Source organism: Apostichopus japonicus, chromosome 13 (genome assembly GCF_037975245.1).
Source record: "Apostichopus japonicus isolate 1M-3 chromosome 13, ASM3797524v1, whole genome shotgun sequence".
NCBI lineage: Eukaryota > Metazoa > Echinodermata > Holothuroidea > Aspidochirotida > Stichopodidae > Apostichopus > Apostichopus japonicus.
This window is the reverse complement of record NC_092573.1, coordinates 15,311,007-15,325,726: the sequence shown is the minus strand read 5'-3', so window position 1 is coordinate 15,325,726 and position 14,720 is coordinate 15,311,007. Positions and strand designations below refer to the sequence as shown.

The window sequence follows — 14,720 nt, the reverse complement described above, 5'->3', positions numbered from 1 at the left end:
AGTGTCCAAAAGGTACAGTACTTCCCTTGGGAATGTCCAGATGATATTAATGTCCCCGAGTTACCCTTATGACTGCAGACAGTAGGTAATATACTGTACGGGTAGCACAGTTGTTCAGGCAAAATATTTTGTCAATTCATATTTATAACAATATTTAGTCTGTTGAAGTCACTCATGAAAGTTATAAAAGAAACATCTATTAGAATGTGATTCAAATTACCATTCTCATTTGTCATATTTGAATAAACCAAAAGTGTAATATTTGAGAAGATACATTCGCTCATAGGATTATGGGAATGATTGAGCAGTTAAAACCTTAAGGTTGTCAAGTCATAGCACATGGCATTGCCAGATACTAATATAGATTATGTTTTGGTATATTACTTAAAAATCAATGACACATGCTCACTTTCCAAATGTGGTGGTAGAATAGGCATTATATTGCGAATAAATATACATGAATTTAAATTCTGATATATCAAATGAAATTATTATAATTAGTTTAATTATGTGTGTCCAAACTATTCAAGTTGCCTAATTAAAGGGGAATGCATATATGATATCTTTAATCAGTAATTCATTCATCAAACTATAACATCCCTGTAATTTTCACATAGTAAATAGGTAGAAACACTATCTTGAATTGACGTGACTCGCGTGACGTGACTCACGTGACATTCGTAAGGCGTACCTGATATGATTAGGGCCCAAAGTATTTCGTAGTCCCGTTTAAATCCATTTAATAAGTGATGGTGTAGTGGTCACGTGAATTGGTCAAGCACTGTTTGGACCGGGAAGACGCATTGTGGTAATTTTCTACACCGTCTTCAGAGTTCATATGGACCATTGATAAACCCTCATTATCTTTGGAAAAATACACTAAAATGTAATTTTTCGAAGATAAAAAACTTGATAATTTCGTACGGAAGCATTCGGCTTTCCATAGGTCTATATCGAATCCATTATCGAATAAGTAATATGTGTACTACAGTTTCTTATTAAAGAATGTCGAACGAGGAACGCGGAATAAGTAACTAACTTCACACTGGTCGGTTAAACTACTAAACTTTCGACTTGGTGCTCAATTTAATTCCTTTTAAATTGTCATACGAAAAAGAAGTAAGCTGAATCTATCTATATTCCTTGTTTTAGCTAGTTTTCTTTGTACCTGGCCTATCAATTGAGTGTCGGAATGATCTGGCAATCTTAGCGTTGTGTTGCTAAGGCCGTAACTTAGTTAGGGACCAGCCAATCGGTAGGCCTGAAAATGACTTAGGCCTCGGCTAGGCCTAATCTACACTTCAAATTACAATACGGTGTCTTACTTAGGTCTGCCTGATCGGTTGAAAATTTATATATACTGGACTGATGAAAGAGGAACACATGCAAGGCCTTATCATCCTGGTGAAATTTGCATCAATTTATATTATTGTCTACAGCAAAAAGCCTATATGGGCCTAAACTTAGTTAGGTAGCCTAATTTATAGTTCTAGGCCTATAGCCTAGGCCAGGGGCAAAAGATTTGATCATGGAAAAATCATTTTCAGGGGCTAACAAAAATGAAATAATGGAGAAAACATGACTAGGCTAAGAAAGGACATAGCCTAGACTGTTTGGCTATATTGCACAGAAAAGTTTGCCATGGATACTGTACAAGATCACAGCGGTGTGTGTGATAATATCTCTGGGTTGTGTATTTTCTGCATGTTGTTTGAGTTGAGTACATACAAAACTAGCAGTACAATTTTAGAATACAGGGCCATTTCATTAACAAGCTTCCCAGCTTCCGGATGCGCAGTGTGTCTGTACATGTATGATGCCCTCCAAAATTCCATCACATATTTCATTTTGACTTCGCATCCGTGCATCCACCACGGAAGTACTAGGAAAGAACTTAAAAAAAATTTCGAAAATTCTCCCCATATACCATCACACATTTCATTTTGACTCTTCCTTCGAGCATCCGCACATTCACCCCGGGAGTACTAGGAATGGACTTAAAAAGTTTCCCTATATAGGCCTATATATATACCATCACGTATTTCAATACTGAAAGTCCTGCATGTACGAAGATATTCCACATCAATAGTGTGTCGTTCTTAAAAGGCATCCGTAGAAAATTTTCTTAAAGGCTTCCCATATACCATCACATATTTCATGCGCGGTGTGGCTGTACATGTATGACGCCCTCTAAAATTCCATCACATATTTCATTTTGACTCCGCATCTGCGCATCCACCACGGAAGTACTAGAAAAGGAGTTAGAAAATTTTCGACCGCGCATCCGTGCATCCACTCAAAAAGAAAGAACTTGGACTTTGACATTTTTACTCACATACGTACTGGGGTGAGACTGAGCATCCGCGCATCCGGATTCTCAGATAGAATCATCGAGTGGCCCTGCATTCTATAATTACTCCAAACTAGCCTTGCTCATCTAGAGGCAGAAGAGTGTTCATGAATGTTTGTCAGGCTATATGCATAATTGATAATTAAAAGATTCTCTGGGTGATTTGTAAAATGCGATGTAAACATAATTGAACTTAGGAGCAGTAGTATAATAGGCCTACCTTCGTGTAAAAATTTGATTCTTCTCTTCTATTTATACTTTCAGAACAATGCCAGTATACGTTCGAAAGAATTTACTGTCCATTACACCAGATTCACTGGGCAATCGTTCCAGTGATGAAGATGATTATGTCACAGACCCTGATCAAATGATTGATAATTTGCCACAGCCATTCCGTTTGGTAAACAAGATTATCACATCTGTACTTGACAAAGCTTGGGATCGCATTGGGCATAGGGAAAGGACAATAGAAGAGGAACGTAAAAAAATACCGATCCCAGAATATGATAATGCAGAAATTATTGATGTAAGTGTTAATAGCCCAAATTTGCTGAGTATCAGTTTCAAGGAGGGTACAGTGCTCAATTTTCATGATGCATGACATGCAAGTCATTTTGCAGTATTCATAATATCTAACAAATAAGGGCTGGTGTGATGTAGCTATCTTCTTAAATGAAGAAAACAAAGCTACCTTCAAAAACAATATAAGAGCAACCTTAGAAAATACAGCATTTATAGACAGGTTTTAATATGCAATCGCACAGCAACACCTGAAGTTAAACTTTCCTTGTTTAAAATCCCAATCACTGATGATGGTTAAGTCCTTCCACTGCTGTAAATGTTGAACAGGCTCAATTTTAACATACCATGTCGCATATGATGTCATGCAAACAACTTTGCTTAATGATCTTGATTTAACATTTTTCAAATGTATATTTCATTTATTATCATCAACATTTTGATAATTCTCAATCAAAGTGCTCTACATTTAAGTAGTGGTGTGTTCTTCTTGTGATATCTGAGTGACTAAAGTACAGATGGTAAATTCAAGCAACTTTTGTTTGATTGAAATCGTTTAGTTTTGGGACAAATATCAAATTTCTCTGCCAATTCTAGCAATACAAAGACAGCCCAGGGGTAACGGAGAGTCCAGATGGGACGGCAGTATTTCTGGGCTTACCTGATGACCTGATCGTTCTCGATCCCATCACACGCCAACCTATAGCAACATGGACGTCCGAAGAAGCAGGCAACAAGCATGAAACTTCTGAGATAAGCAACATAACAACAGTACAGATTGGTGTTCAGGCATGCCTTATTATCTCCATTTACAAATCAGGTATTTATCAATTGTCTGAGCTGTAGGTCTTATCTTTTAGAAAGCAAAGGGAACATCTCTTAGTTTGACAGTAAAGGATTCAGGATCAGTCAGGAACAGTTGTATAGTTATATAGTTAGAATCGTATTCACTTAAATCCAATTTCCCCACACAGGGCACATACCAAAGTTGATTCTTTTAAGACAGCATGGTTTTTATAGGCTTTGATGATTAAAGGGTGTGAAGACTCGCACAAAAAGGAACTTCTAATGCCGGTAATCTGACCTAGTTTTGAATGAGTTGTAACAGAAGTGTTAGACACCACCATCGATCCCAGAAAATACACACACAGCTTGCTACTGTTGGTAATTAGACACTAGTGTACAGTCAGTACATACAGCTGCGGTCAATACCCACAGCACAGTGTACAAACAATACAGTGATGTACATCTCAGGTCCAGCTAAAGATAACAAGGTATCATATTTCATTACTGTCTGCATTTTGTAGAGACAAGAGAAAAACTTCACACTGTTTGCGGCGAGTCTTCAATGCCTTTAACAATACTAAAGTCTTTACCTTGTGGACTATCAAACCATTGAACAAGTTAATGTTAACATGTAACTTTCTTATCCCACAAATCTTTGTTCTTAGATGTGGTAGCTTGACATGTCTGCTGTTTTTTTAAGTTCCCTGGTATTTTCTACCCATTGGTCATATTTTACAGCTCTGGTACATGCTTAAACATGATAGTGAAGAACCCTGGAGAAACATTACATGTTCCTCAGATTGTTCAGGATTCGTAGTCCAGAAAACTTTCAGAATATAATTTTATTAGCTCAAGTCGTTGAGAAGAATAGATGTCAGATCCATCCAAAGAAAACTTTCTGTTTAAATGTAATCATTTTCATAATACATTGTTCAGGAGAATAGATAGGAACCTTGTTTCTCTAATATCTTTATATTTATATACAGGACAAGGCAGACTCCACATATACTCAAATCCTTTACTTCTGTTTGTGAAAGACCTGGACACAGAAATAAGTCCCGGTAGCAAGATTCTGGAAGGAGTGGTCTGTGATGATGGAGAATATTTAGGTCTTACAAGTGAAGGTAACAGTTAAACATCTTAAGTAATTTGACTTGAAATGGCTAAGAGAATTGTTTCAATTTTTTCTTCTTTTCAGGTCCACTACATTGCTTTATAGCCATCCAATTCAAGACCTAGACACTTTATTCTTTGATACATAATAAGCAGTACAATCGACATAACAACTGATTTTAACAGACAACTTCACCTTCGGAGAGGTACTGTACTTAACGTTAATCTTATGAAATCTACAATTGCAGTATTGGTATGTACCACTCCATTAAAGTAGAAAATTTTGTTATGATAGGTTTGTGTATGGTTTTCATGGTACTAAACCTTTACATACGTCTGGAATACCACTTGAAGAAGAAACTGTTGATGTTATTTGATCTACTTCAGGCTTACAGGTGATGTCAATCTGTTGCTAATATACTATCTAGGTTTGAATAAGAAATGACTGTTATCACAGACAAACATCTACTCAAATCATAACTACCAACAGGGAATCAAAGAATGAAATCTAACACCACTTGGTCTTGATTTATTTTACATTACTTCACTTCAGGTAAAGAGGGAGAAGTTTGGTTGGATATCTTCAAAATCCCAAGAGATAATTGGTTGAAAGAAGTAGAAAATATACAGAACTTAGTTTCCAAGCAGCAAGTAACTTCGCAGAATGCAGAAGAGGTAAGCAGGATTAGTGGAATAAATTTGGTATCGTAAAGGAAGGAATGATATGAGAAAATTCTGAAGCTTTTCGAAAGTTGCAAAAAGTTTAAGGAACGTGTCCTGGATGACCATTATTGAATCATTTTTGAGGCCTCTGTACAGTATGTTAAAATTATGTGGCTGAAAAGTGGATTTTAAATAATTCAAAATACTGAGTGGAACTGGAAAAGGAAGCAGCTAAATACCATTATTTCTTGATGGTCTTTGGAGTTCCTTTTTTATTTATTCCTACTTATTTTTCTGTGTGAGTGTGTAATTTTGAATGAGCCCCACCAATCTTTGCAGGGTTGGGGTTCTTTGCAACGTTGGGAATCTTTGCAGGGGTGGGGTTCTTTGCAGGGTTGGGGGGTCTTTGCATGGTTGGGGGTCTTTGCAGGGTTGGGGGGTCTTTGCAGGGTTGGGGGTCTTTGCAGGGTTGGGGGTCTTTGCAGGGTTGGGGTCTTTGCAGGGTTTGGGGTCTTTGCAGCGTTGGGGTTCTTTGCAACGTTGGGAATCTTTGCAGGGTTGGGGGTCTTTGCAGGGTTGGGGGTCTTTGCAGGGTTGGGGGGTCTTTGCAGGGTTGATGGTACTGTGTTCAAGATGTATATCAGCTTACATTTCATGAATTATCTGCTATGTGGGTTTTCAGAACAAAGGTGACTCGAAACCATCATCCCAAGGAGGATCTCCTGTACCAGGTGGAACCACCACCTGGAACCCAAGTAACCTTGCAAAGCCAACACAGGTAGTAAGAGTAACAGCACCGTCAACAGGTGTTACAGGTGAGGGACAAATTTTCTCAAAGAAGGTGACTTTATGAATTTTTTATTGGTTAGGACACATCTCATATTAAACTTTGTTGGCATAATCAACAGGTAAATGAAGTACCAAATATGTGAGATTTACCATCCTATACCTGCTTAAACCATCAAAAGTATATGCCGTGGTAGTACATGTGAAGCATATTTAAAGTATTTGAGAAAATTTGTGAAGAAACTGTTATGGTCAAGCTAATATTAACCTGTGTATTCTCAAATACCCATGTTGTGCTCAATAAACCCAGCTGGAGCCAAGTCAGTCAAGGTATTTAATTGCATGTTGGGTACTAGTGTACCTTTGCCATTGGCTTACATGGGGAAAACAAGCTTATCTAAAGGAACTGTGCCATAATGTATATATGCACCCATTTTCATCAAATTACAATTTATGTGAACACTATGGTATTTTCCTTCTCGAGATAATGCATAACAGACAAAGTTGAGTCCATTTGCTTCCTTCCCTGAAGGTGCCTCAAGCATAACATTACCAGGGACTTCCTCGCCAGCTATGGATGAATGGATCAGCACCATTGGTGTCGGCAAGAAACACCAACTTACCGAGCAGCACTTGCAAATGCGTAGAACGGTGGCAGAGAGAGAATTGGCTACGTTCTTGGGTCACCAACCAAAGGAAATAACTTACCACAATGAAAGGTAACATGTCAGAAAAGTCAGCTCCAGTCATGTGGAGTAGTTTTACTTAACAATAGGGAAGAGTGTCAGTATTTTCATTATTATAGATATAGTGAATCGGAACAGAATCAATAGACAAAATGACAGCAAAAGATTTGGAATCGAGACCATTTTTTTCTTTTTGTTTCTGAAACATTACAGCCAACCGTTTTTTTGCTCCTTGTGTAAGTTGAAGATGAACATTGTTGTTTTATGTTTTTTTATGTTTTCTTCTGCTTGGTATTTGGTGCAGTATATTTGGCCAAGTGTCAAAGATATGGATTCTCTAATACCAGATGAGTAAAATATGAAAACCTGATGATTGTAATTGGTCAAATTTAAATCTTAGCAATATATGATAATCTGACATGCCGAACAAAGAGTGTGTCCATTAATATGTCCACGAGAACAAGGGCACTATTAATAAATGTAAAGTGCTTAAAAATGAAGTTAAAAGCACATCGTCATTGTAGACCTGCCAACCCACAACAGTGTTAACCCACAGATATCCAAATATTAAACAGGAGGTTGGTGTCCGTAACATGGAGGTCTGACAAGACATTCTGAATTCAAGTGAAAGTCGTCGTTTTAACATTCTAACAAGTAATTTATGTTCAGTGTTGTATTCCTCGGCACCTATCTTTGACATTTTCAAAAGTTTTTAAGATCCGTTTTCTGAAACAAATATCCACAACATTGTATGGCATTGCATGATACGATTGATAGGTCTTAGATGTTTCACAGCATGCTAATGGCAAAGGATCATTGGTCCATATATGGGGTAAGATATTCATGTCATAACATTGGAAAACATAACTGCAGACTCTGATTCCTATCAAGAGTACAGAGATGAAAGATTGTCATGCAGAGAGAGACCATGCTGTGTTTTTCTTTGTCTTTTAATAGATCAAAGTCTTGTAGATGGTTAATCTTAAATAAAACTGGAAGACAACCCTCATCTGTCATGGTTTCGGATGGGCAGTATCTGGTATGTGCTTGGGATAAAACCAGCTTCCTTAGCATGTATGATCTTCAGAAGACAGCCAAAGGTCGGTAACTTCTAGTAAAGGATTGTTCAAGTAGTACCAATATGTTTGATTTTTGTAGATACATGAGTGCAGTAAGATATAACACCTTAACCTGGCAAGAAGCAGTACCATATTACTCTATATAACACCTAGCTGACAAGAAGTAATACCATATTACTCTATGTAACACCTAGCTAGCAATAAGCAATACCATATTACTCTATGTAGCACCTAGCTGACAAGAAGCAATACCAAATCATTCTATGTAACACCTACCTGGCAATAAGCAATACCATATTACTCCATGTAACACCTAGCTGGCTAGATGCAATACCATATTACTCCATGTAACATCTAGCTGGCAAGAGGCAATACCATATCACTTCATGGAACGCCTAGCTGGCAAGAAGCAATATCATATTACTCCATGTAACACCTAGCTGGCAAGAAGCAATACCATATTACTCTATGTAACACCTAGCTGGCAAGATGTAATACCATATCACTCTATGTAACACCTACCTGGCAAGAGGCAATACAATATTACTCTATGTAACACCTTCCTGGCAAGACCCAATACCATATTACTCTATGTAACGAGCAATACCATATCACTCCGTGTAACACCTAGCTGGAAGAAGTAATACCATATTACTCTATGTAACACCTACCTGGCAATAAGCAATACCATATTACTCTATGTAACACCTACCTGGCAATAAGCAATACCATATTACTCTATGTAACACCTACCTGGCAATAAGCAATACCATATTACTCTATGTAACACCTACCTGGCAAGAAGCAATACAATATTACTCTATGTAACACCTTCCTGGCAAGACCCAATACAATATTACTCTATGTAACACCTACCTGGCAAGACCCAATACCATATTACTCTATGTAATGAGCAATACCATATTACTCCATGTAACACCTAGCTGGCAAGAGGCAATACCATATTACTCTATGTAACACCTAGCTGGCAAGAGGAAATACCATATTACTCTATGTAACACCTACCTGGCAATAAGCAATACCATATTACTCAATGTAACACCTACCTGGCAATAAGCAATACCATATTACTCTATGTAACACCTACCTGGCAAGAAGCAATACAATATTACTCTATGTAACACCTTCCTGGCAAGACCCAATACCATATTACTCTATGTAACGCCTAGCTGGCAAGAAGCAATACCATATTTCTCTATATAACATCTAGCTGTAGTATCTGTCAAATTCCTCAATCTTATGAAATGTCAAACTTAAGAAATGCTTTCCTTTTAATTAGACATGGAGAGGAACCCAGATCGAGTAATTCCATTTGGAGCTGACATCACAGCACTTTCTTTATCACCTTGTGGTTTTCTGATTGCTGTTGGACTCCGGGACAGTTCAGTAATTCTCTTTGATGAATTTGTAGGTAAGTTCCATTTCAGAATGAATCAATATCAGGGAAAATAAAATAATTATTTGTAAACATGATTGCTGCAGTTACATTTCATTTAAGGTTAAGTTTACCCTACATTTGCGATGTCATTTGTTTGTTTTCAATATGAAAGTATGAAATATAATAATTGTGCAGAAAGATTGATGTGGATGGCAATATTTGCCAAGTATGACCAAAGGGAGAATAAAGGCTGGGGCAGGTCTTCCTGAATCTTAAAGTTTGCACTTGAGATGATATTTGCAATGATGGTTGCCATGTTTAAGTCATAATTCCAACCACCATGACCACATTCGTTACTATAAAACTATTGTTTGGAAGTGCCTGGGGGAGGGGGAGGTGGGGAGGCTGTATACTCTAGTATTAATTGGAGCTTGCATCATATGTAACATAGAATATTTCAATATCTGCTCTTTTTATTCCTATAAGGTTTACCATTGTTTGTCGAGAGGGTCAGCCGGTCAGAGGTTGAGTTTCTGACCTTCCCTGTCTCCTCATCAGTGCAGCCTGCCGACGATGCGATGGCGGAACTGTCTGACCTTTCAGCAGGAGGGGTCATCACCATTGCTGGGACCAGAGATGGTGCCCTCATATCATTTTCATTTGATTACAGCAGTAGACTTGTGACTAAAATCGTAATAAGAGATGGCTCTAAGCTAGAAGACACGCATCTCAAGACCATATTACCTGTTAGGTCCCTACATAATGTTGTGAGTAAAGCTATGTTTCCTTTTCTCTTTTAAATTTGTACATAGATAGGCTTACTCATCTCAATGTGTAAAAATAGGATACATGCTCATTGTGTTTGTACCAATTAAACCAGATCTATTGACACGCATATATGCATGGTTGGAATTAGCCAAGTTCCCCAATCACCTACTTTCAAAGATGTCCCTTCTACAAATTATGTGTATGTTATAAACAATTGCTTTGAAGGTAATTTCAGTGAACATTTTTTAAGGGACATCAATGGTTAGAATATCTGTGAGAGGTGTTTTGCCTCATGCAGAGTAGTTTACATTCAAAGTTGATTTTATTTATTTATTTTCTTAACAAGTTTGCATCACTTGACTTTCCTTTTTGACAGCTTTTAATAATGACACAAGGAGGAGAGTTATCGATGTTAGATTTTCTGACAGGAGAGGTTTTGTGTAAAGTTAAGGTGCCACCACCATACAGCATTAACAACCTGGGCAATATACTGTCATTGGCAGCCAGTGGTCAACAGATGTTACTCAAAGGTTGGTCAATGTGTTTCATTAATCTTTTCATTAATGGGGTACAAATCAAATAGCATTTAAGTTTTTTTGGTTCAATTTAACCTCTATTTGACAGGTCTTATACAGTGGTAAAAGACATGGAGCATAGCATATATGGACATTTGGATAGACACTTTTTCAATTTGTATGCAAAAATTGCTTGGAAAAAATGTTTTGATCACCTGATAGTTTGGCATCATTGGTGTTTTCAAGTCACAAGACATGACTTGATGTAGATGACTTACATTGCTACAATGTTGTGTGACTGTTACTACTGCTAGTAGCAGTATCAAATAGTAAGGTGTAATAATAATATAATAATAAATGAGACTTATATAGCGCCAAATCAGTAAACAAAAGTTACTGCTCAAAGCGCTTTACAAAGAAAGTAAATTAATAAGTGTAGGTGATGTGTGTTGTACTACTGCTAGTAGCAGTATCAAATAGTAAGGTGTAGGTGATGTGTGTTGTACTACTGCTAGTAGCAGTATCAAATAGTAAGGTGTAGGTGATGTGTGTTGTACTACTGCTAGTAGCAGTATCAAATAGTAAGGTGTAGGTGATGTGTGTTGTACTACTGCTAGTAGCAGTATCTAATAGTAAGGTGTAGGTGATGTGTGTTGTACTACTGCTAGTAGCAGTATCAAATAGTATGGTGTAGGTGATGTGTGTTGTTACGGTGTTTCCTGAGTTACTAGTAGTAGTAACAGTGATAAGCTATGAATGAGGTGTGGGTGAGTTGCATTGCTACAGTGTTATCTGACTGTTACTAGCACTAGTAGCAGTATCAAATAGTAAGGTGTAGGTGATGTGTGTTGTTATGGTGTTTTCTGACTGTTACTAGAAGTAGTAACAGTGATAAGTTATTAATGAGGTGTAGGTGAGTTGCATTGCTACAATGTTACCTGACTGTTACTAGCGCTAGTAGCAGTAACAAATAGTCAAGTGTAGGTGATGTGTGTTGTTATGTTATTGACTATTAGTAGTAGTAGCAGCAATGATAACAAGTTATTAGTAAGGTGTATAACAAGTTCTTAACTTGTACTGTAATAATAATCTGTACATCCAACTATATCCTATTTGACCCTCACTCCCAATAAAATGATTTTCCTTCTCAGCAACAAGTGTTAGTGGTGGTGATGATGATGCATCTGTCAGCAATGCCATGAAGGAGACAGCCCTTCTAGCCTACCAGCTCCAGTCCTTCAGTTGCTTGGACACCAGATGGAAGACACTTGCAGAGCAGGAAGCTAAGCCACCCACGCTGCTACACACCACAACATTGAACAAGCGAGTTGATTGGCTCTTATCAAAGCAGTAAGTTCTACTACATACCACATCATAGGTTGTTATCAAAGCTGTAAATTAATGCAACGTATTTCTCCATTACACCAACAAATTGACAGCCTCTTGTCTAATTTCATTAGTTACCATGAGTACATTTGAGAAATACTTCACAAAGGCCACATGGCATGGAGTTATGTATGGAGTTATACAAAGTGCATTTACACTTTCTGTTTATCTTGAATGCCAAGACAAATTCACACTTGCTTCCCAGGTTAAGTGTTCATCGACCACCACGAAGAGGTAATGTTTTTTTTCGCTTCCTTTGGCAACCTTACAGAGCCAATTGACATTCTGAAATCCAAACATGCATCCCACCTCTCTGTTCCATCTAAATGTTGTTTTTTTCCTCATAACTTTTCAATCTGGTATCTTTATCTCTTAGCTTGAAGGATTCACATGAGCGACAAATCAGGATCCAACAGAGATGGGAATCTTTGAGAGAGTTCACGCAGCAGAGGTAGTAGAGACCATCGATAGAAGATAACTCCAACACAGGATCCAAGGATCCAACATAGATATGGAAAGTTTGAGAGAGTTCACGCAGCAGAGGTAGTAGAGACCATCGATAGAAGATAACTCAAACATAGGATCCAACAAAGATGGAATCTTTGAGAGAGTTCACACAGCAGAGGTAGTAGAGACCATCAATGGAAGATTACTCGTTGTAACCATAGATAGGAACTCCTTCCACGCATTCTAAAATCATCTTAAAGGGGTCATCAGTGTTCCTCCCTCTGCTCCCCCCCCCCCCCACAAACAAACTAGAAAGTAAATAGTGGTCGCTAAATAGTATTCAAACTTCAATAGGTCAGTTTGACTTCCGAACTTTTACTCTCTGAGATCTTCTCATTTGGCACTAGCTCAGTGTGTCTAGGGATAAATTAGAGAACGGGGACCTAGGGAAAGTAGGTTTTGAACTCTTTTAGCAATTGAAACATGTTAAAAGTCAGTTGACTTTCACAAATGAATTCATAAGGGAACCTTGCAGTACAAAGCCTTCATATACTGAACCATGTTCATTTTTTCGTTTGTTATTTATTACGAAATAGTCTGTGCCATCTGAACACTTAACAATTTTGTTGAAGAAGTTCCATTTTCTAAATTATATACAGTTTTAAGTAGTCTGTGCCTTCTCGTGCATGTCTATGTCATGTCAGCGTTGATTGGTGGGCTATATAAATACCTAATTCTATCCTTTCGTCCATCCATCTATCGAATAAGGTATTTACACAGCCCACCTTCTATCTATGCCGAGATGACATGCACAAGTGGGCCGGTGAGAAGCAAGTAAATATACGATCAAGACAGAAACTTACATTGTAACATTATTATAAACTTCAACCTTATTAGGAGAGAACATGAACTTCAGATGACCTTTGAGTCTATCGATGTTGTCAATCATGTGGATAGTGATAGGAACAGAGTTCTGGAGCTTTGGCCCTCAAAAGCCAAAGGCTCTAGCCAAAGTCAAAGGCTCCAGTACCAAATTTAGTGTGTACCCATGGTACAAACAACCATGTACATGAAACCATGTCCTCTCAATGTGATTAATACTCATTAAACTTCACCCACCTTTAGGAATCTAGAAATATATTTGTTTTCTTTAAAAAATTCACATTTACACCTGTAGTAGTCTTTGGAATAGTATCCCACTGTGAAGCAGTAACTAAGAGGGCTATGTAACTGCTTCTAGTGTGTGAATTACAGTACCTGTGTTAATCTAATATTGGGAGATCTTGGTGGACTTCACTGATAGATTGGTTTTAGATACTTTACTTTTCCTTTAATTATGAAGGATGGTATTGCCATGTTGCATGAAATTCAATTAAAACATACATTTGTGTTGCCCCTGCGTTAAATCATTTTGTGGGTTCATAAAGGACTTTTTTGAAGTATTCTATATTGGTTACTCTACCAATCAGTTAAGTTCCTTATAATTACTTCTAAACAATGTCTTTCAACCCTTGCATGTATTCTAATTGGTCCAACAGCTGCGGCCCCTGCTAAACTGTGACCTTGACTTCAATTTTTGTCTGGTTTATTCAGATTTAATTATATTAGAGTAGTTTATTCACAAATATATGATGTTATAATGTACTTATTGGTATACATAACAATGTCAGCATTGCATTTGTTGTACAAATCCATCCCGAGTGTTTTATTCAAACAAGAGATTCTTATTAAATAACTACATTTAACACTTTTGAGCTGTAAATAAACATTAAAAACAAAATTTAACCTACACATCAGGTTTCCTTGATTCCTCTTCAATACTACCATAATATTTTGTATAGCTTTTTTTTCTTCAATTTTTCTTGGTGTGTTGTTAATAAAACTGAGAGTTTGAGACTATATTCATTTTCATTATTGTATTTATTATGTCTGTCCTTAGTGGCTCAATACTGATCAAGAAAGATGAATAAAATCTGTTCTTGAAGACAATGGTTATTCCATAGAACAAAAGATGCCTCATCCCTCTCATATTGTTAACAGAATAAAATACATTCAAGAAAGAATATGAATTTTTTTCATGTGAAATTGGCCAATCCATACATTGCAAATAATTTGCAAACAAGTTATATCAAGGTGTTTTTGTTTTCACATTCCAATTGGGTTGGATCCAGGATTTTAAAAATGATGGTGTTTGCTCCTGAGTTTTCTGAGCCTGACTCCCAT

The 14,720-nt window shown here is 37.2% G+C and overlaps 1 protein-coding gene across 3 annotated transcripts; it reads left to right on the top strand.

Annotated features, from left to right (window-relative positions):
- The first annotated feature begins 961 nt into the window (after positions 1 to 961).
- LOC139978751 (WD repeat-containing protein 93-like) lies at positions 962 to 14,396 on the top strand. 3 transcript variants are annotated; one of them, XM_071989220.1, is made up of 14 exons: positions 962 to 1,119; positions 2,615 to 2,876; positions 3,467 to 3,689; positions 4,642 to 4,779; positions 5,322 to 5,443; positions 6,114 to 6,246; positions 6,750 to 6,936; positions 7,861 to 8,003; positions 9,283 to 9,414; positions 9,868 to 10,148; positions 10,526 to 10,679; positions 11,816 to 12,014; positions 12,427 to 12,501; positions 12,594 to 14,396. In XM_071989220.1, exons 2-14 carry the CDS (start codon positions 2,619 to 2,621, stop codon positions 12,595 to 12,597), a joined length of 2,049 nt encoding a protein of 682 aa, XP_071845321.1. In that variant the 5' UTR covers positions 962 to 1,119; positions 2,615 to 2,618; the 3' UTR covers positions 12,598 to 14,396. The 3 variants fall into 3 exon arrangements, with proteins under 3 accessions (XP_071845321.1, XP_071845318.1, XP_071845320.1); XM_071989217.1 differs by having other exon boundaries at positions 12,427 to 14,396; XM_071989219.1 differs by lacking the exon at positions 962 to 1,119 and adding an exon at positions 1,242 to 1,404 and having other exon boundaries at positions 12,427 to 14,396.
- The last annotated feature ends 324 nt before the right edge of the window (positions 14,397 to 14,720 follow it).

Coding starts and splice junctions, on each gene's coding strand:
- LOC139978751 (XM_071989220.1), top strand. CDS start 2,619: ATGCCAGTATACGTTCGAAAGAATTTACTGTCCATTACACCAGATTCA. Junction 3,690..4,641: donor TATCTCCATTTACAAATCAG/GTATTTATCAAT, acceptor ATTTATATACAG/GACAAGGCAGACTCCACATA. Junction 8,004..9,282: donor TCTTCAGAAGACAGCCAAAG/GTCGGTAACTTC, acceptor CCTTTTAATTAG/ACATGGAGAGGAACCCAGAT.